This window comes from Berghia stephanieae, chromosome 14 (assembly GCF_034508935.2).
Source record: "Berghia stephanieae isolate SIO BIC M18660-M18661 chromosome 14, UCSD_Bste_1.3, whole genome shotgun sequence".
NCBI lineage: Eukaryota > Metazoa > Mollusca > Gastropoda > Nudibranchia > Aeolidiidae > Berghia > Berghia stephanieae.
In genome coordinates this window covers 26,300,314-26,322,871 of record NC_088373.1, presented here as the reverse complement: position 1 = coordinate 26,322,871, position 22,558 = coordinate 26,300,314, and the positions used below count along the sequence as shown (strand labels likewise).

Here is a 22,558-nt window from a genome sequence, read left to right as displayed (position 1 = left end):
AGTACCTGGCCGTTAACAGTGTTGTATCTTTCCGAAAATGAATGTGATATCGTCTAACAAGCGTTGTCTTGTCCTATTTGTTAAATGTTGTTGTTGGCCAGGGACCCCTTGTAAAGCGCTTTTAGCACGTTTAGTGGATATTGCGCTATAGAAAAGCTCAATATATTAATGAAACACCGAAAGCTCCACATTAATTGTTTCATTCTTCATGTTTTTAACGAATTGGAAACCTTAAACGACCACGTCTAGTGTTTTATACATGGTGTTGTATAGAAGGAACGAAATTGAAGACACTCCGTTCCTTTTTTTAAGACATATTTTAACTAGTTCTCAGTAAATTATATCGATTCGACTTTCATCATCATCATCATCATCATCATCATCATCATCATCATCATCATCATCATCATCATCATCATCATCATCAATACAATACATCATCATCATTGCCTTTTTCACCCTGGGTCAGGGTATAGGCCACAGACTTATCACTTCTCTGTATGTCAGCTTTTTAAATTCTTCTCTGTGTCCCTCAAGGAGCGACTATAAAGAGAACGAATTTGACATCACTCAGCTCTTTGTCATTATTTTTAGCCAGCCGTTTTTATGAGTTGTTCTCACCAAATTCTATCAACCAGACTATAAGTTATTTAGGAAACACGACATAGTTTTGTGTTTTGGTACGTTATATCATCTCTGGCTGGCGGATGCTGTCAGTATTTTATCTAATCCACAGCATCAATACTTCCCAACATCCCAGTTATTATTATTATTATTTAAATTCTTCACCCGTATAATTCATCTGCCTATGGGATCACTAAAAATTAAGAAATAAATATCAATCTGAAATTGAATGTAAGCTTCAGTTTAATTACAAAAACAGATAGAATGGACGTTTCGGGTTACCCCTTTATCAACAAACAGGATAAATGAAACACTGCAGATGAATTCAATGATGTGGTAGTGGCGTTGTTGACAAGTTAACAATTCCACTACCACATCATCCAATTCATCTGCAGTGTTTCATTCATCCTGTTTGTTGATAAAGGGAAAACCCAAAACGTCTAACTCTATCTGTTTTCGTAATGAAATTGAAGCTTACATTCCATTTTACATTGTTATTCATTTCTTCGAGTTTCGAGCAGCAACATTACATGACGAAAACCTACGAGTAAACCAAGCGGTGTCATCCACAGACTCTCATGCAAGGACTGGACATCGGTGAGACCTGCAGCAGCCAAACAGTATAAGGATGTCACGGAAGCTGAAAAGACTTTGACCGATACTATGTCTAGGTAAGGAAGCACTCGCTTATAAAAAAACAAACAAAAAAAACAAGCAAAATAGAACAAAAAACTTGAGCTTTCATAAAGGGCAATACCTGCTAGATGTGCTAAATGCCCTGACTAACCGACAACAGCAACACGTAACATGTACAACGAGACATCACGCCTGTTAGGTGATATTACATTTTTTTCCCGACAGAGTTAATGGTCAGGTACTCATTTTACACCTGAGTGCGGTGAGAGAATGCGAATAAAGAGCCTTTTCCAACGACTCAACTATGCGCCGCTTAGAGCTGAACTCGAACTCATGATTTCTCGTTCCAAAGGCAGCAGCCTCTTATGGTTCTCACACTACTATGTTATGACGATCGACCCAATCAGCAGCAGCCTCTTATGGTTCTCACACTACTATGTTATGACAATCGACCCAATCAGCAGCAGCCTCTTATGGTTCTCACACTACTATGTTATGACGATCGACTCAATCAGCAAAGTCCGGTCCGCACTCGTGCACCGTCGCGAACCCGCCCGGTAGCATCGTCACAACACACCGTTCGACTAGATGCTCTGCCGTCTCAGGTTCTTGCCCACAGTGGGCACATGTTGGACAGTCAGAAAGACCCCACCGATGAAGCGCACTGGCCGTGAGGCAGCTCCTCGACCGAAGCCGATTCGCCGTCACCTGGTGTCTCCTCTTACTGGTATCAAAGCCTGGCAACTTCTGACCAAGCTTAGAGGAGGTAACGTCCCCGCTCGCACGAGGGATTGAATTCGTCCAAACCGACTTCCATCTCGTATGTGCAGCTCTAGACGTAGTCTACAAGGGTACAAGGGTTGCCGGGACTTATTTTGGCTCGAAACGGGGGCGCCGTCCATTATGCGCACCAGAGGGGTATCCCCATTCCCTCTCTCTTTGATCTTACTCAGCCAGTTTCCCGTAATCGTCTCCCTCCGGACATCGGGAAGCTGGATCGCTGCCATTATCGGGCCCCATTCTCTAGGAGTTGTTGCTAGCGTTCCTGACACTATGTGCATCGACTTGCGAAGTTTTACATCCACCTTCTCAACGTGTCTGCTTCTACCCCACACTGGAGCGCAATACTCCGCGGTGGAATAGCATAGTGCCAGGGCGGACGTTCTCAGGAGCGCTTGGCTAGCGCCTTAATTCGATCCCGCCAGCTTCCTCAAAAGACTGCACCGCTTCTCTATCTTCCGGGCAACCCCTTCGAGATGCACCCGATAGGTAAGGCTGCGACCCCTAAATGTTTTGATGCGGCTCATATGGGAGTGGCTGGTCCCCGACTAGGACATTCAGTTTGCGGGTGTGCCAAGCACTGCATAGGTCAAATGCAGTGGCCACCGTTTTTGAAGTGTTCATCTTCAGGTACCACTTGTCGAAGTAGGATTTGAGTCTGGTGACGTCCTCGCTGAGTACGCTCTCGAGACGGGTCCACACTTTACTCTGAGTAACGAGTGCCCAGTCGTCCGCGTATCCCAGCCTCAGGGAGGAAGTGTTCGGCATATCGCTAATGTAAACATTAAACCACATTGGCGCGAGTACCGACCCCAGAGGGACCCCATTCTTCAATTTCCTTACTTTGCTCGTGGCGTCTCCCAGCGCGACGTGGAATTGCCTTTCCCCTAAGATCGAAGAGAACAACTTCAAGGTCTTTTTGCACCTTATGATTTTTGCTAGTTTGAGCATCAACCCATCGCACCAGACCGTATCGTACGCCGCTGATAGGTCTATAAAGACAGGACCTGTTTGTTGTTTTCTCTCGAACCCGTGCTCCATATGCTCTGTAAGGGCAATGACCTGTTCCGTGGTGCACCTCCCTTCCCTGAAGCCCGCCTGCTCGGGTGGGAGGGCAGCGTCTAGGACCGGCCCCATCGGTTTAATAGAATTCGCTCCAACAATTTGTAAAGACAGCTCAGTAGAGATATGGGTCTATAACTGTCGGCCTCCTTCGCCGGTTTCCCTGGCTTCAGGATGGCAACTATCTTCGCATGCTTCCACACTTGTGGGAGCTTTCCTTTTGCAAGGACGTCGGACATTGCCTCTGCCAGCCAGGCCCGTGCCCTGGGACCCAGATGCGTCACCATATCGGGATATACACCATCTATCCCCCCTGCTTTGCCGTTTTTCACATCGCTAATGGCTGCACCCACTTCTCGGGGACTGAACGGGGCCGTCTAGTCCGACTCCTCCGCAGGTAACGAGTACAAAATCGTACGGTACGCCTTGCTGACACCGCGCTCAAAAGCCTGATTAGGGACCCGTTCGCTACGATTCTTAATATTCTTGGCAATTGTGTCTGCCTCACACTCCGGTGCAGCCTTCGCGTTTTTCCGGTCCGGGTCCAATTTCTTTATTAAGCGTGGCGGCTGGAGTGTGTAAAGTCGAGACTTTCCACGGCGTCCTGCCACCGTTGCTTCCTTCCCCCTGCCATTCGTTATGGTGGCTCCCAGACAGATGGAAGGATGGCTGACCACCGGTACTGGTGGTGTAGTCCAAGTCGCTCTAGGTGGTTTGTAGATATTATGCAAACACTGTCCACCTACTTCCACGGAAATTCGGTTCACCCCGTTGCTGTCCGTGACGCTCTCAATGACCCTTACCTTCGATGGCTCTTTAGCGTAAACGCTAACCCCTCCTTTGAGCCTCGAAGTGTCCTCGAGTTGGACCACCGTATAGCTTGGGATCTGGAATCGGGAAGATTGCGCGCCTGAGTAAAGGTGGGTCTCCTGTAATAGGAGGATGTCTACCCTATGGGCGGCCAGTAGCTTTGATCAAAGCTCATTTTTCGCCATACTCTGGCTCTCGATATTCAGGAACAATATGTGCGTCAGGTCGCTATCCCCGACAACGCAGACCGCTTCGCCATTGAATGAACTGATTTGGAACCTTCATGAACATAGTAGTGTGGCGCCCGGGATAGCGCCTGCTATTCGGGCACCGGGTTGGACCAAATTTAGTCACACACCGGGGCGAGCAGCTCATGTGGCTCGTTGGCTCGATACCCGTGATGGTCTCGTGACGGTCAACAGGAATTTACACCTTTGCTCTCCCGTGTGGCTCAAGCCCTCTCACCAGCTGCAAGGTAAAGATCGACGAGGGGGGATCCAAAGGCGAATGTCATACCACCAACCACATAATGGACATATATTTTGCGTTGGTATGAGAGTAGTATATCCATTACATTAATGAGCCTACAACAACTTGGGTTATCAGAACTGCAAATATGTACACGTCGGGGGTACTGGTATGTTTTATTTTACTGTCAAAAATTGAAATTTTAAATTTATTGTCATTATATCTATAAAATTCCTTTTTTGGCATCTGGCTTACCATAACAAAATAACAGCTTGAAATAATGAGTCATATATTAAATCTCAGGTCTAATAAAATGTCTTGGGGTGTCTATTTCCATATTTTTTTATCAGACAGGCAGAGAAGTCCCTCCTTAAGCATGAGATCCTAATTGACGTCAAAGAAAATAAAGGTAAAATTTTTAATACTTTGATCTTTGTGTAGTTTTTGTCATGATTGTAAACACACGTTCATTCTTAGCATCACAGAGTGATTGTTTACTCTCAACACACCATCACCACTATTTTTGAGGCTATCCTGGGTTCGAGTCCCAAGCGGGGCATTGTTGAGTTCTTGGAAAAGGCTCTCTACTAGAGCTGTAGCGGGACACTGAGCACTGAATCGGAACTGGGACTTTCAAACCAATTCACATCCAATAGTAAACAAGCTGCCCGATGTCTTGGTTTTATTTGAACGAGAGAGAGAGAGAAAAAAATCAGAATTCTAGCCGGAAATCCAGTTTTACTGGTAGAGTGGAGGAATAAGGGGTGTAGGGAGGGGCCATGGGGGAAGACGAAAGAAGGACGGGTCGCTTGATTACGTAGTACATGGGAGTGTCGAGGATGTTTGGCGTGCTGGAGTTTTAATCCCTTAACAGCAAAGCTGATTCTTTGTTTTTTTTCAGATAATGGTTTCCCTTTATCTTTTTATTGTCAATGGAGAATAAAGATTTATCAACAAGAGAGCAGCAGCTGCTTCTAATTATGTTAAGACGATCGACCTCAATCAGCAAAGTCTTTACCACACTCGTGCACCGTGGCGAACCCACCCGGAAGCTTCGTCACAACACACCGTTCAACTAGATGGTCTGCGAGCAGAGTATTGAGACCCGGGACTTAAATTATCCATAATCACTTTGCTGTTACTTGTCTAATGTGACGATTTTGCTGTAGGTGGTAAGGAGAGGGTTAAAGTACGCCCTTCCGCCATGGTATATCAGATAGATCCCGTCGCCTAGGCATTCAACGAAGGAATATAGATAATGCATCAAATAAGATGTCTGATGTCAACAGGAGTCATCCTTGTTGTCCAATTAGGGGTTAATAATCTTGCCCAAGGAAATAAACGAAAGTACTTGAAGTGGGTCTCGAACCCGGGACTTTTCGAGTCCCAGTGCAATGCCTTAACCACTCGACCACTTCGCCCCGCTAAATATAATGTCAATACTTTCTAGTCAGAGAAGTCTTGGACTCAGTCTTGAGCCATAATTGAGAGAGAAAGAATGAAGATTGCTGGGGTTTTTCTTTTTATCTAAAAAGAAGGGAAATTTTGGTTTTGGACAGGAACCAATCAGATCGACAATATTTGTTAGTTACATTGAGTTAACGTGTTATTGTGTCGGGCTACACCATTTGATTTATTTTAAAGCATTTTTCTTCATGGTGGGATTATTTATAATAATGATAATAATAGTAATAATAATAATAATAATAATAATAATAATAATAATAATAATAATAATAATAATGATAATAATAGTAATAATAATAATAATAATAATAATAATAATAATAATAATAATAATAATAATAATAATAATAATAATAATAATAATAATAATATTAATATTAATAATAATAATAATAATAATAATAATAATAATAATAATAATAATAAATAATAATAAATAATAATAGTAATAATAATAATAATGATGATGATAATAGTAATAATAATAATAATAATAATAATAATAATAATAATAATAATAATAATAATAATAATAATAATAATAATAATAATAATAATAATAATAATAGTAATAATAATAATATTATATCGCGCATTTTCATCACTGAGTGATGCTCAATGCACGTTGCAGATAAATATACAAAATTTACATGATATATTATATGAAACGTATACCACAATGATATCAAGAGCAGTAGTGTACGTAACATCCTCACTATATGATGAATTTGATCTTTTCCTTTCTAACGTGCCGCTTATTCTACTTAATCTACACATGACTTACTTTGAATTCTGCCTCTTGGCCCCTGGCGGAGCATAATGCCTTGACAGCACTCTTTCATTTTCTTCTGTCCTTGACACAGACCTTTGCCTCACTCCAGGTAAGATTGGAGACGCACAAACCTTGTTGAAGGCTTCTCCTGCAAGTCTGTTTTGGACGATCTCGTTTCCTCTTGCCCTGTGGGTTCCATTCTAGAGCACGTTTATATATATCTTCTTTCACTTAAAACTTTATTAGTGATCTGTCGGGTCGCCAAGATCTTAACCTGTATCTATAATAGGATGAAAGAAGCACCAGGCTGTTTTACATCAGTAGGGATTTAACTGACTTTCCCTTTTATGTCTTAAGCCATTGCTCTTACTGATCGCGACAGGATATTGAAAGAAGACAAAATAGTTTGGTTGGTATACTGTTACAAATAGCCGAATATCACAAGGTTGGACAATCAAATTTGGATGAACACGTCAATAATATTAAACTTAAAATGAACAACATAACATACTTTTAGGTAAACTTGATCAACTAAATATTGATAAAACACTGTGCACTTTATTTCTAGTTTTATATTTGTTTTCTCGTCTCTCTTTAATCAGTCAATGATACAGTGTTAGCGCCTTGCTACAAGACAGATCCACAAAGGACTTGGGAAATACAATCACCCAGAGGTTATTGGACCAAAGGTTCCCAGTGGACATCAAGAATCTGCAATGAACCGGTAATGACGTCAGAGTGGGTGAAAAAATGTCTTAAATCAACTAAAATTATGGTAATTGGAGACTCCAACGGAGTACGTATCTTCTGGGCCATATGCGGACACTTGTCGTGCACCTACAAACATAAAACCTCATGGCCAGATCCATCAACGGAAGAAAACGAGGCAAACGATGTCACAGCTGACTTCAGACCCCACGAACACTTTTTGACTCTTCATCAAAGGTGGAACTCTCTTAATCTAAACGGTGGTGTAAGAAAATATCTCCAATCCATTCCGTCAACAGGAAAACACATCGTTATCATCCACTATTACCTACACCCTTCAATGTCCCATCTCGTTGTTTTACACTCCAAACTGCAGAACCTTAGATTAAGCCTCCGTGAACTTTTCAAACGAAATGGTGAGGTACTTGTCGGATTTCGAGGCCCACACATTTCAACAGTAGAGTGGGTGAGCAATCATATGTTTGCAGGCGATGTTTTGGGCTCTTTTATGATTGGCATGATTCGTGAAGTTTTTAAGGAATTTAATAATCGTGTAGTGTTCTTGGACGGTTGGGATATGTCCATAGGAATTAAAAATAGAGAATTCCATCCACCAAATAGCGTACCCTCGTCTATGTTACGTACTATGTTAGCTTTTAAATGTTCTTAAAAACCATCTGAAAAATTGTGTATGAAACAGTGCCAGTCAATGTAGAGACAAATAAATTGAATGCATAATATCACATCATAATTTCCATTGTCAGAATCAATAAAATATATTTCATCTTTTCTTATCTTTGCAATGTATTCAAAAACGGCTAATACATTTAAATGTAATATTATATATCATCCCTATAATTGTGTGACAATGTAAAATTCAACTACATTTATGTATTGATGATGGTTTTTGTGTGAAATATCATAATTTCCATTATCACAATCAATAAAATATATTTTATCTTATCTTATCTTATCTCTTGTTTCTAACCATCATGAGACGTTGACAAAACCTATCATCCAAAATGGACTTTAGAGGGACAGGACGACAAAATGCTGAATGAACAAAATTAAACTTAAATTGAGCTTTTTTATATAGCACAATATCCACTAAACATGCTCAAAGTGCTTTACAAGGGGTCCCTGACCAACAACAACAACACTTAATATGTAGGACGAGACATGACGCCTGTTCGGCGATATTGCAATCTTTTTTCGGACAGAGACAACGCTGTTAACGGCCAGGTACTCATTTTACACTTCAGTACGGTGAGAAAATGTGAGTCAAGAGCATTTTCCAAGAACTTAACTATGCACCGAACGAGGCTCGAACCCAGGACCTTCCGATCTGAAAGCGAGTGTCATACCACAAGACCATTTCGCCTCAAAATAAAGGAATGGACAATGATTGACAACCCAAAAATATAAGAGTAGAAGAGGATTATCCGGATTAATAGGGGCCTGATTACTGTAAAGTCATGTCTTACATCTCCCCAAGGACATCCTTGGTCTCCCCTAATCACTACCAGATTGTTCAGGAGGTGACGGGAGGAAACTCTAACTCTTCTCCTCGATATAACTTATAAATCCAATCCAAGGATCATAAAACAAAACAAAAGCAAAAGCAAACAAGAAAGAAATTAGCTTTTATAATTATATAGCGCAATATCCACTAAGCATGCTCAAAGCGCTTTACAAAGGGTCCCCGACTGACCAACAGGAACACGGCGTAACATGTAGAGCGAGGCATGGCACTTGTTAGACGATATTAAATATTTTTCCGACAGAGACAACGGCCATGTACTCATTTCACACATAAGTACGGTTAGAGAATGTGGGTAAAGAGCCTTTATAAAGGACTCAACTATGCGCCGAGCAAGGCTCAAACTCAGGACCTTCCGATCCGAAAGCGAGTTTGTACCACAAGACCACATGTCGCATTAAGACAATAAATTCTAGTTTTGCACCTAAACCACCCCAACGTTAGTTGGTTCCAAATATCCTCTTTACTTTCTCCAAGGAGTCCAAAACAAACTTCGAAACAGCTCCGGTTTGACCCATGACGACGTGCACTAATTTGCAGGTCTGATAACCCAATTCAATATGGTTTTTTTTTTTAATAGTGGAAATCTAAAAAAAATGTGATGAGGCAAAATATTCTCTATACTTTCTCCAAGGAGTCCAAAACAAACCGAAACAGCTCCGGTTTGACTCGTATGGGGCTTCTCGTTGTAATGGAAATCTTTTTAAAGTGACGCAAAATATTGTCCACTTCAACAATGTTACACTAAGCATATAATTGGGTTAGGATGTAAGACCTGCGTATATCCACATGTCGAACCATGACCTTTGACTTATCTTCCCTCGTCCTAGTTCTCATGCATTTCGATTCAATGATTTCTTACTTCAATCCGGCCAACGACGAACCGATTCCGTCCTGTCTGACTTTGTGCCGTCTTCTCGGCTTCTCTCCGTTCGAAGCCTTCAGTTTTTTAGATCCTCCATCAATGCTCTCCTCCTCCAGCTGTTCTTGTCCTCGTTAAATGCGGGCTCCACGTAAGAGCCCCCCTGGAAATATTTGGTGCAGGCCTCTCTCAGGTTGGGGCTCAGTCATTTCCATCTCCTTCTCTTAAAAGCCTTCAACAGTCGTGACGTCACTTTCCTTGTATTGACGCATAGTAATCTAGTAACTGGTTCTAAACTATAGGGACAATGGCGGGCGCCCAGATAAAATACTTCTCCGACGATTATAAAAATGTATCCAGAGGAGACAAACATTATAAATCTAATCATTTTTGATTTTATACATTCTGATCACATGACATGTGAAAAATTTCTAGCAAGCATGAAGAATAACAAGTACCCATTTTCTTTGTTTAGAACCAAGCTGCTCGATGCTGACATCAGACTATTGAATCCAATTTCTATGTAGACTCCTAATCGACCGCTTACCTTGAACTTCGATTTAAATTGTTTAAGCCAATAATACAATTTCGTCACAGACGATCTTTAATGCAGTTTTAGCTGGACCGGTTTATTCCTTTAACTCCCTCCTTTAAAAATTGAGCTTTATATAGCGCAAAATCCACTAAATGTGCTCAAAGCGCTTTACAAGGGGACCCCGGTCGACAGCAACAGTCAACATATAGGACGGGACATGACGCCTGTTAGGCGATATTACAAGTTTTTCAGACAAAGACAACGCTGTTAACGGCCAGATATTCATTTTACACCTGAGTTCGGAGAGATAATGTGAGTACAGAGCCTTTTCCAAGGACTCAACTATGCGCCGAGCGCGAGGCTCTAACCCAAGACCTTCCGATCCGAAAACGAGTGTCATACCACTAGACCGCATAACCGCCTTTCCGATCCATTTCAGTATTTTTTTTCCAAAATGGCAGGCTTACCCAGCAGAAAAATTGATTTTCTAAACTCTCTACACAGCAACTTTATGTTCTTATTAATCAAACAAAGGTCATTCTTCAAAGTTTGTAATGTACAAGTAGATCTGAATAAGAAAAAAATGAATACTGTGTCGTACCAAAAGTGACGATTTTGCTGCAGGTGGTAAGGAGAGGGTGAAGACAAAAGGCCTTTTTTCAACTCTATAAGATTTTGTGTGTGTGCACCCGTGTATACATTTATATAGGTGTGTGTATGTGTATGTGTGTGTGTATGTGTGTGTATATATGCTATATGTATGTATGTATCTTGGAATAAAAATAGATGGAAGGGGGATGACGTCATAATACTGAAGCCAACCGTTGGCCGCTTCCGCCACATTGGGTAGACCAAAACATTCCTTCCTTGCGGCCGTAGTTACGGTGATGTCTGTTTAATTTATGAAAAGCATTTCAGAAAATATGTTGCAACTGTAGGTCAAGATCATTTTCATTTCAATCGATATGATAGCCATAAGCTTTTCCTTAGCATCATGGAGTCTTTCGTCAATAAACCTTTTTTTTCTACATTATTTCATTCTCATATGTTTGATCATGAGGGGACTGAGAATCATTTGATTCTTCTACTAAAAGCAATAGCTGAGAAATATATTCAGGTCAGGTATTTCTATGCTGGTAATCTGTACAGTGAACAATTGAAAAAGAAGCTAATGTGTAAAAGCCGTCAAGTTCTTAACAAATTCATTTTATTTACAGGGCAGTAACAATGTCATTATTAACTTGTGTGATTTTATTTTACAGAGGCAAATATGTTTGTGTATAACCCTTTCCTGGCTAGGCTGGATTTCACGTCAAACATCATTCCATCCGCTACAGCTTTCACCTCGAGCACTCAGAGGGCTCGAGTCGCATCATAGGGGCTAATTTCTGAACTGTAGAGGATTGAATGATGAATGACGTAAAATCCAGTCTCGCCATGACAGACTTCTGTAATAACTATTAATGATGAACTAGTAATAAAATTGCTGGGATTTTTGTTTTATTTTGAAATCTTATTGAATTATGATCAAACAATGAACCTTTTTGTGTGACCATGATATTTTGTGTAATAATGCCATATTTCTTTTGTCACTTTACACAAATAAATTCTAAAATGTAAATAGCATTTTGTGACTGAATTTTTGATGAATTATGGTAATTCATAGCTCTAGTAGCGGGGCTCCCGTTAGTTCAGTTGGTAGAGCGTTGGACTGTCACGTCAAAGGTCTCGGGTTCGAGTCCCTTTGCAGCCAGAATTTTTATCCGGTTCCCCCTGTCCACCCAGCAGCAATTGGGTAGCTTACTCTACTACTGCTATAGCTGCAGTCCACGGTACGTCCACATTGTAAGTAGTGTCGAGCGGAAGTCTCGATGATACCTCAAGTCATCGGCCACCAACACTCAAAACTTCCCGATATCGATGACCAAGGAAAAGTCGGGAATTCCCGAGAAAAAGCACTTCAACTGAGCTTTGGATGGCTTTTTTTGTATTAAAACTTAAAATACATTAAATAAATTCACTTTGTATAATAATAAAACATTGATACCTATAACCATTTTGATCTATTTACGACGTTTGTGTTTTGTTAGCTGTTTAAAATATGATATAACGTCAATACCCAATACCAGTGACTAGGTATTGAATGAAAGCACCGATGACTTGAGCGATGCTCGAGACTTTTTTGAGTCTCGAGACTCAAAAAAGCAAATCATCGCCACTCATCGCCGACGAGAGAGGGGTGAACAATGCAGACAGTACACATTGTAATAGTAACGTGTGCGTCGCTCGCGCAGTATAGTCTCGAGACTCGGGAACTCAATACGAGAATCATCGATGACTGAGATTCTCGAGACGAGAAAAGCATCGAGACCTAAGTCGAGGTCGGTACCTTCTCAATACTAAATTCGTCGACTTCTCAAAACCTAAAGCATCGATGACCTTTTGGTGACCCGGATGCCCTCCCCTAATTTTAAGTTGTCACCATTAACCCTTTCATGTCTAGGTTTGAGTTGAACCGAACCAAAACCAAACGTACTTTTGTCTATACATGACTGACTTATGCAGTTTCACCTAGAGATAGTCCATGTGATATCGACTCGAGCGCGCCTTAGACTAATAATCTGTGATGAAAACTGTATAGGATCGACTCATATTTGACGTGAAATCTAATCTAGCTGTGAAAGGATTATTATTATTCCAAGGTATGTATGTATATTTAGTGTGTACGTGTATACGATGTGTATTTGTGTGCATGATTGTGTGTATATGTTTGTGTGTATTGTATATATATATATATATATTATATATATATATTATATATATGTGTGTGTGTGTTTGTATATATATATATATATATATATATATATATATATATATATATATATATGTGTGTGTGTGTGTGTGTGTGTTTGGGTGTGTGAGTAATACATTTATTTACAGTGTGTACATGAATGTGTGTGTGTGTGTAATTGGATGCGTGTGAGCTTTTGTTCGTATGTCCGAATCTGCAATGTGTAATGTTTTTTTTACTGATGGTCAATGTGAAACGCTTCGAAGCTTCGGCATAAGCCCTATATAAATGTACATTTATTATTATTATTATTATTATTATTATTGATCCGAATAGATTTTTCATTGTCATAGTAACTACCTTTCAGCATCGTCCATAGGTGTTTAAATAGAAAGATAGGTCCATCCCATTCTACCGCTTACCAAATCCCGTAACTTCACTGCGCGTGTCCGCCATCGACGATAAGACTCCCACTTTCGGGAATTCCACTTGTTCGTCATTGCCGTTTACCGTTTTCTTGAGTTTTTGCGGCTGTTCATCCCGTGGTTTATTTATCTCCTTCGTGTAATCCTTCATTTAATATAATTAATTTTAATATAGAAGAAAAATAAAGGGAGGGAGAGATAGAAGGGGATGGGAGGAGAGAGAGGGGGAGAAAGAAAGGAATAAAAAGGGGGAGAATAGGGGGGGGGGTAGAAAAGAAAGAAAGAAAGAGAAGGGAGGGGAGGGAGATAGAGAAAGAAAGAATGTAGAAAGAAAGAAATAGGAAGGAAAGAAAGAGTGCGAGAGAGAGAAAAGAGAAAGAAAGAGAGAGAAGAGAGAGAGAGAGAGAGAGAGAGAGAGAGAGAATGGAGATAAAAAAATAAAGTGAGTAGATGTGACTCATATATAAGGGAACAACACAAAACAAACAACGTTTCGGCCCTTGGCCTTCGTCAGGAGACAGTAAACACAAACACAAATATGTAAATTTACAAAATATCACATTTTGTCAAATTTATGTGGAAATAAAGTTAATGAGATAAGGAGAGAGAGAGAGAGAGGGGGGGGGGAGAGAAAGAATGAGAGAGAGAGAGAGGGAATGGAGAGGATATGTTTATGTTTGTGTATGTGTGTCTGTGTGCGTATGTCTGTGTATGTGTATATATAGTAAAAGTAACTACAAAAAGGTCTTTAAAATGGGGATGGGGGTGAGAGAGCGATTGATTGGGTGGTCAGTATATTATACCAAATATATATCAATGAACAAAATGAGAGGAGGAGAGATATGTAGATAGAAGGAGAGAGAGAGAGAAAGAAATAGAGAGAGAAAGAGAGAGAGAGAGAGAGAGAGAGAGATGGATAGATAGATAGATAGATAGATAGATAGATAGATAGATAGATAGATAGATAGATAGATAGATAGATAGATAGATAGATAGATAGACAGAGAGAGGATGTAAGTTTCCGTGAGTGGTCGGTCTAAGACTGGTAGGAGTTAGTGTGTAGGTAGGTATGTATTAAGGTAGAGATGAAGGCGGAGCAAAAGGTAAGAAAGAATATTTGTAATTTTAACGTAATTTGGAGAGACTTAATATCGGGAGAAGAAAAAAAAATTGGGGGGGGGGGGGGGGAGCGGGGGGGGGATCTTCTTATTAGAAGAAAATGAAAGAGGTGAGAAAGGGAAAGGAAATAAATATGAAAATGAAACTTATAGAATGAATGATGATGGAATCGTATATCCGCAGGATCGGAGAAAGAAATAAACACAAATAGATTGGGCTTATGCAACCAGAATGAAGAAATTAAAACTGGTAGAGTTGGAGATGGTCAAGTGGGGATGGGACGGTGAGAGGGAGAGGGCAATGAGTGCAATGGACGAGTGAGCAAGTTGGATGGGCGTTCAGGCGGGTCCTAGATATTGTAGGTGGATGGAGAGATGGAGAGAGAGAACCCTAATGTGGTATATTATCGCCCCGCTGCTCAGTCTATATGTTACTATTTATAAATCTATGGTATTGTTATTATTCATATGAGCAATAGGATTCAATAGCTGATGTCACGTCGCCAGGCAACGGCGGCCATCGTGGTTCTAAACAAAGAAAATCGGTACTTTTATTCTTCATGCTGGCTAGAACTTTTCATAACTCTTGTGATCAGAATGTGTAAAGAAGTTCACAACATTGCAATCCTGAAGTATAACGGACCAACACACAAAACTGTGTGCATCCATGAACGTTTATAGTCTATCTATATAAAATGATGTTGAACGTTATGGATGGAAGGAAATTGATGTCCGTCATCTATTTGTTATTGTTTTGAGTAGTTAGGAGTATTTTTCTGCGTTTCTTTTTAAAGAAACCGCGGAAACCTGACGAAATCCGACACAGTTATGGAAAGTATGCAGCAGTGAGGAGTGAACCAGCGACTCTGGGAAGTGTACACCAGTGGGGAGTGAACCTGGGACTATGAGAGGACGAGGGTGTTTCTTATTTTTTTTGCGAAATCCGCCGAAACCCGACGAACCCGACAATACCGACAACGTTATGGGAGGTAGGCAGCAGTGTGGAGTGAACTTGGGACTAAGGGAAGAGGATATCAGTGGGTAATGAACCTGGGACTATGGGAGATGGATGGCCGTGGGAATTGAAGCCGAACCATGGGATTTGTGTACCAGAAGAGAATGAACCTGAAACTATAGGAAGTGGGCACCAATGGGGATTGAACCTGGGACGACGAGAGGTAGATACCAGAGGAGAGTGAGCTCAGAAGGGTACTTCTCTTTTTCGAAACCTATCGTATCGTCGAAAGTTATGGGAAGTGGGCACCAATGGGAAATGAACCTTGGACTCAGGGAAGAATGCACCAGTGAGGAGTGAACCAGAGACTCATGAGAGTGGACACCAGTTGGGAGTGAACGTGGGATTGTGGGAAGAGGACATCTTTGGTATATGAACCTGGGACTATGGGATATGGATACAAGTTGGAATTGAAGCTGGACTATGAGATTTGCGTACCAGAGGAGAATGAACATGAGACTATAGGAGCTGGACAGCAATGGAAATGTAACCTGGGACGTAGGGAACAGCACACCAGTGGGGAGTAAACCAGGGACTCAGGAGAGTGGACACCAGTGAGGAGGGAACCTGGGACTAAGGGAAGAGGATATCAGAAGGAAATTAAACGAGTCCCATATTCATTTCCCTTTGCTGCACACCTCCTACAGTCTCACTGAAACTGAGGTCAAGTTTTTTTGTTTTTATTTTTTATTTTTTAACTTTTTCTTATTATTTTTTAAGATTTAATTTTTTTTGAAAAATATAATATTTACTATCGGATGATAATTACTACTATTTTTATTTTCTTAAAGGTAACGTCAATTGGCACAGTGGTCAATCTATATATGGTCTGTTAATTCTCACAGTCCGCAACTGCAACGAAGTCATGGTGTGGTTGTGGTGTTATTTTTGTTGTTGTGTGAAGTTAATGAACGGAAAGAGGTCGGTGTGACGCGGAAGACGAACGGAAGCAGTGGAGGGAATTGAGTTGTCAAGGAGAGGAGACGGGAGAGCAGTTGGAGACGTAAAAATTCGTGGTTGATTATTGGTGACGTTTTTGTGTGCATTTTGTTTTTCTGTGGTCTCGTGGCCGTTTATGATTGGAACAGTCGGAGGAAGCAAGTGAGGGTAATACGTTAGACGGGAGCAGCCAGGTCAGTCCATTTATTAGTCATTATTTAACTACAGGCTATTTCGGCTTGTTAGAATTCACCAAAGATGGCTGGGTTAGAAAAAGTTATAAAGCATTTACAGGGGATGGAGATGTGATGGCCTGGCTCTCAAAAGTGACATTGATAGCATCGCTCTCAGATATAAAAGAGGCGGACCTGGTGAAGATACCAATGCAACTTGAAAGGGGAGTTTTGCTGTCTACTGAGAGATGCCAGAAGATGTCAGGATGTCGGAAAACTAAAAAAAAGACAGCCCATTTGTAGCATTCGAGAAGTTGAATCACTACGATGGAGTGGGGAACCAATCGATATCTATGCTACAGAACTGAGGAAGGTGGCAAGGTAAAGAGGGTTTGTGGGGGCATCAATGGAGCGTGTAGCGCGACTGGCTCTTGTTACTGGAGTTCCCGAAAGAGTGTCGATGGAGCTACAACAGGTCGAGTCAGCCGATAGTGTGCCAGTAGTGGATCTTTTGGATAGGGCGAGGATTCTCATGTCTAAAGAGGTCGGGGCAGGAGTGACTGCTGGGGCGATTAGTGCAGGAGCAAGCGTTGGCAGCAAGAACAGAGAACGATCTGGACCGATGAAGTGCTGAGAGTGCGGAGGGGCCACACCCTATAAATTATTGTAAGCAGAAAGAAAAGATTAAGTGCTATAGATGCGGAGGTCCGCACATGATAAAGTTTTGCAAAGAGAAAGATGCAAATCCTGCTAGTTGCCAGCTGGAGATGGTGCAGGGTGTGCTCAACAGAGTGCGGGGTCATTGAAGTAGAAATTGACAGCAAGAAAGTACTGGCGTTGGTTGACACCGGGTGCACCAGGAGTATGACAATGGAGAGGTTTGCGACTACAGCAGTGGGAGAGACGTCGGTGTTGGCGTTCGACGGAAGGAAAGTGAGATGCCAGGGATAGAGAGTGAAAGTAAATATTGGACAAGATGAGGTGGAGGAAGATGTGAGAGTTGTGCAGTCATTGGTTGGAGGTGTGGAGTTCATCGTGGGCATGGATATTATTGACAGATTGGGAGGCGTAACAGTGGTGGGACGAGAAGTGAAGCTTGGCAAGACGGTTGCGTGTGCCATGACGGTCTGTGAGGAGAGGTGTCCTGATATAAAAGACAAGGATTTTGATGCGTGGTTTGATGAAGAAAAGTGGAGAGTGAGATATAAGCGGAATGAAAAGGGAGCACTGGAATTGAAAAACAGAGTCGGTGAATACAAAATGCGCCAAGTTGATGAAAAGAAGGTCAATTATTAGGCAGAAGTCGAGAGATGGATTGAAGAGGGAGTGCTTCCAGGGGGAAAGGAGAGGAAGGAGGGATTCTAGCACTGATGGCCGTGGAGCAACCTACCAAGGAGAAAGTTCGACCTGTACTTGACTTCAGAGAGCTTAATGCTCACGTAAGGAGCCACACCGCGACAGCTGATATCTGTGGAGAAAAACTAAGAGAATGGCGTCAGGTAGACGGGGAGGTAGAGATAGTTGACTTAAAGGCCGCAATATCTACAGGTAGATGTGACAGAGGACCTGTGGAAGCACCAGTTGGTAAAGTACAACGACAAGGTGTACTGTCTTACAAGGCTGGGCTTCGGACTGAGCTCGGCACCCATCATTATGTTGAAGATTCTGCATACAGTTGTGCACAAGGATAAGCAGCTGGGTGCTGGGACCAGTTCATACATAGATGATATATATGTAGACCTGCGAAAAGTGACGTCCAGGGCCGTTGTGGACAACTTAAAAAAATGGGCTAACGTCCAAGGAACCCGAGGCGCTAGAGGGAGGTGCTGCATTGGGGCTCAAGCTGCATCGAGGCGAGGATGGGATGCTGCAGTACAGAAGAGCCAATCAGGTACCAGAGGTGCAAGATGAGATGACAAAGAAGGAGCTGTTCTCAGTATGCGGCTAGCTGGTGGGGAATTATCCAGTCGCTTGATGGTTGCGTACAGCATGTAGCTACATAAAGCGGCGGTGGAAGCAGCTGGAGTAATTATGTGGGAATTACAACCAGAGACAGGATGAGGGAGGTAGTGAGAGAGGTAAAGCAAAATGACCCTGTAAGAGGTAGATGGCAAGTTCCAAAGTCAGAGGAAGGGACAGTGTGGACAGATGCCAGTGACATGGCTTTAGGAGTAGTATTGGAGATTGCTGATGTTGTGGCAGAAGACGGCACATGGATGAGAAAGAAAGATGACTACAGTCACATAAACGTGGTGGAGCTTGAGGCAGTATTAAAAGGTATGAACCTATGCGTGAATTGGGGCATCAAAAACATGATAGTGAACACGGACTCTGCTACGGGTAAAAACGAAAGGCGCAGCAGAAATCTTGATCAAGCGAAGATTCGGAACTTTCAAAAGCCTCGTTGAAGAGCTGCAGTTGAATGTTACAGTTCGTCTAGTGAAATCGGCAGACAACAAAGCAGACGTGCTCACCAGAGTGTGGAAAAAGTTGTTGGTGAACGAGGCGGAGGCTGCCAATGTGAGTGTGGAAGAAGTGGGCGAGATGCACAGGCAACATCATATGGGTGTAGAGAGATCGTGGTTCTTGGCGAAGAGACTGAACGGAGACGTGCAGATGGATACAGTCAAAAAGGTTGTCAGGAGGTCCCAAGAATGCCAGACTATTGACCCTGCACCGCAACGACATGAAGCGGGGGGTCTGAGTGTGGACAGAGATTGGACGAGACTGGCTACAGATGTGGTACATTACGGGGGCATGCCATATTTGTCAATAGTAGATTGAGGGCCGGGACGATTTGCCATCTGGAGAAAGATTAAAGGGGAGTCGCCGACGGAAATTTGTTAGCAGTTGGAGCAAGTGTTTTTAGAAAGGGGGCTGGCGGTGGAGGCATTATTGGACAATTCTCCAGCGTTCAAGTCTGTGGAAATCAAAGAACTACTTCAAGAATGGGGAGTGAAGAGAATTTTCAGAGCAGCTTACAGACAGGCAGGGAACGGCATAGTGGAGCGGCACCACCGGACAATCAAGGCCATGGCGGAAAGAATGAGAAAGAGTCCAGTAGAGGCTGTGTATTGGTATAACATAGCACCAAAAGATGGTCAGAAGGAGAGTTCCGTACCCCACAGCGCAGTGCACACATATGATTGGAGAATGAAGGTAGATGCTAGAAGAGAACGAGAAGAGAAGCCAGAATGTGTTGTAAAGGCTGGTGATGAAGTGTGGGTGAAGCTTGGTGACGGACAATGTACCACAAGATGGAAGCAGGGAACGGTAACGAGGATGAATTTGGCAGACAATGTTGACGTAGACGGGATGGCTAGACATATACTGGACATTAGGCCTCTAGTGACTGAAGAATAGGATGGAGAAGAGAAAGAAGAGATTGACGCTGTGCATGACGATGAAGAGCATAATAATAATAATAATAATAATGCTGAAAACTTATATAGCGCTATAACTCCGAGACACCAGACTCTAAGCGCTTAAATTACAAATTACTTTGGCTGAAACATACTCATTCACACACACAAGCACACACACACACAACACAACACACAACACAAACCAAGCCTATCTTGCTTCTCATACCATCTTTTAAAATCGAAACAAATATGTTTTAAGTGAACGTTTAAAAATAGACAAAGATTCTTTTTCACGAATGCTCTGCGGTAAGGCGTTCCAAATAGAGGGTCCGAAATGAGAAAAGGTTCTCATTCCAGCATTTTTCCGAATTCGAGGGACAACTAGTTTTAGATACCCCTCACGAGATAGAGCTACGCTGAGCTGGATGAAGGACTATGTGAAGGCATAGGAGAAGGGAAGGGAGTGTACATATTGTAAATAGAAGGGTGTTACTGTTACTGTTGTTAGTGATTATGAATCAAGGGGGTATGCGGTTGTGGTGTTATTTTTGTTGTTGTGTGAAGTTAATGAACGGAAGGAGGTCGGTGTGACGCGAACGACGAACGGAAGCAGTGGAGGGAATTGAGTTGTCAAGGAGAGGAGACGGGAGAGCAGTTGGAGACGAAAAATTCGTGGTTCATTATTGGTGACGTTATTGTGTGCATTTTGTTTTCTGTTGTCTCGTGGCCGTTTATGATTGGAACAGTCGGAGGAAGCAAGTGAGGGTAATACGTTAGACGGGAGCAGCCAGGTCAGTCCATTTATTAGTCATTATTTAACTAAACCTGGTAAACCAGTGATGTGTATTCAACATGGATGACATATGGCAGCTGGTAGCAATTTTTATTGTAACCTGGTGAAGTTTTCAGATCCCACAGATTTGGTAAATGAAATGATTCTTAAGGTATCGCAGAATTATGAGATTTAAAAGTGTTATTCTCTTTTAGACTTAAGTGAATAGCTAAAAAAAATTTAGCTGATAACTTAATAACTTTGGAATCATTACTTTAAGCCCTTTGAGATGTTCTCTAAACCCAAAAGAATTTTTATTTTGTGCCAAAGAAGTTGGGACTGGAAATTGCCATTCGCGTTTTGGGTGTGGAGGTCATTAAATGACAACTGTGATGAAGAGAAATATCGCAGATAATTTTGTCTTTCAATTTCCTTTTAAATGATGCCAAATAAAGAGAGATCCGTCAAATATTTCAGGGGTTATATGAAGCTAAAGTTTTGTGGTTTTCAAATGCATTTACTAATTCGATCTTATTGTGCTTGTAAATTTTAGTGCACTTAAATAGAAATTTTGGTATTCAAATCTCACCAGTATGGATTTGGTTTTAATTAAGTTCAAAACTAGTCTAGATGTGTGCATTTGCGTTCTTGTGCAATGCAATCATATTGGTAGATACTTGATTTTTTTGGTGCCATTTTTATGCACCTCCGTTGGATGTAAAAAAAACCGCACCGTTTTTATGCACCTCCGTTAGACGAATGAATGGACGAATGAGATAAGTGTGAACGGAGTAGTTAAGGTGAATAAACAAAAAGGCTATTCCATGTCAAGTGGACCAAATTTCGGAAATTGGGAACCACACCCCTTTTGATTTTCCTCAAACTTGGCTCAATTGAAGATAGTTATCAGACATGAAGAAAACCAAACTTCCAGTTCAGAATATGGATATTGGAATTTTTTACAATTTTTTAAAAATTTTGCCTCAAAATGTGTCAAAATCAAATTTGCTTGTGGGTCCATTTTCGAGAGGCTATAACTTTTTAAAACTACCTTATTAAATGGTACAAGGAGTTTCTGACCCATAGACCACAATGTGTAAAATTGGGTAAAAATATCTCCAACAAAAGAACGTTGTCGAACGGATGTCCCCAAGGCTGCGTGAGTTCCCCAATCCTGTACATCTTATACACCAACGACTGCAGACCATCTTTGAAAATTGTTTTATAGTGAAATATGCAGATGTCACTGCTATTCTTGGTTTATTAAAAGATAAAGTTACCAAAAAGAATCATTTTAAACAAATTAATATATTCTCTGATTGGTGTAAACAAAATCAGCTTGAATTAAATGTAAAAACGAAAGAACAGGTGTTTGGTGTAAAAAATAAAAACGACTTAAAGTGTGTGGCGATCGGTAAAGATGATGTTGAGATAGTTGACTATTTTAAATATTTAGGAATAACCATTGATAGTTCCCTCAATTTCTCTCAACATATTAATATAATATCTAAGAAAGTTGCCCAAAGATTATACATCCTAAGAGAATTGAGAACATTTCAAGTACGGAAGAAAATTATGTTAAGAGTTTATGACTCATTGATTAAAAGTGTAATTGCGTTTGGCTGCACCATATGGTTTGGCGGAAATGTTGAATGTTTCATATGGTACAGTTAATTAAGGACTGATGTGTTGATGA

The 22,558-nt window shown here is 41.3% G+C and overlaps 1 protein-coding gene across 1 annotated transcript in view; it reads left to right on the top strand.

Annotated features, from left to right (window-relative positions):
• LOC144959772 (NXPE family member 1-like) overlaps positions 1–8,284 on the top strand; it is a 28,193-nt gene extending 19,909 nt beyond the window's left edge. The window contains exons 4-6 of the mRNA XM_078892507.1: positions 1,197–1,295; positions 4,731–4,789; positions 7,222–8,284. Of these exons, the coding sequence (XP_078748633.1) occupies positions 1,197–1,295; positions 4,731–4,789; positions 7,222–7,997 (934 nt within the window). The 3' untranslated portion in view covers positions 7,998–8,284. The remainder of the gene's footprint in view (positions 1–1,196; positions 1,296–4,730; positions 4,790–7,221) is intronic.
• Positions 8,285–22,558: the final 14,274 nt, after the last annotated feature.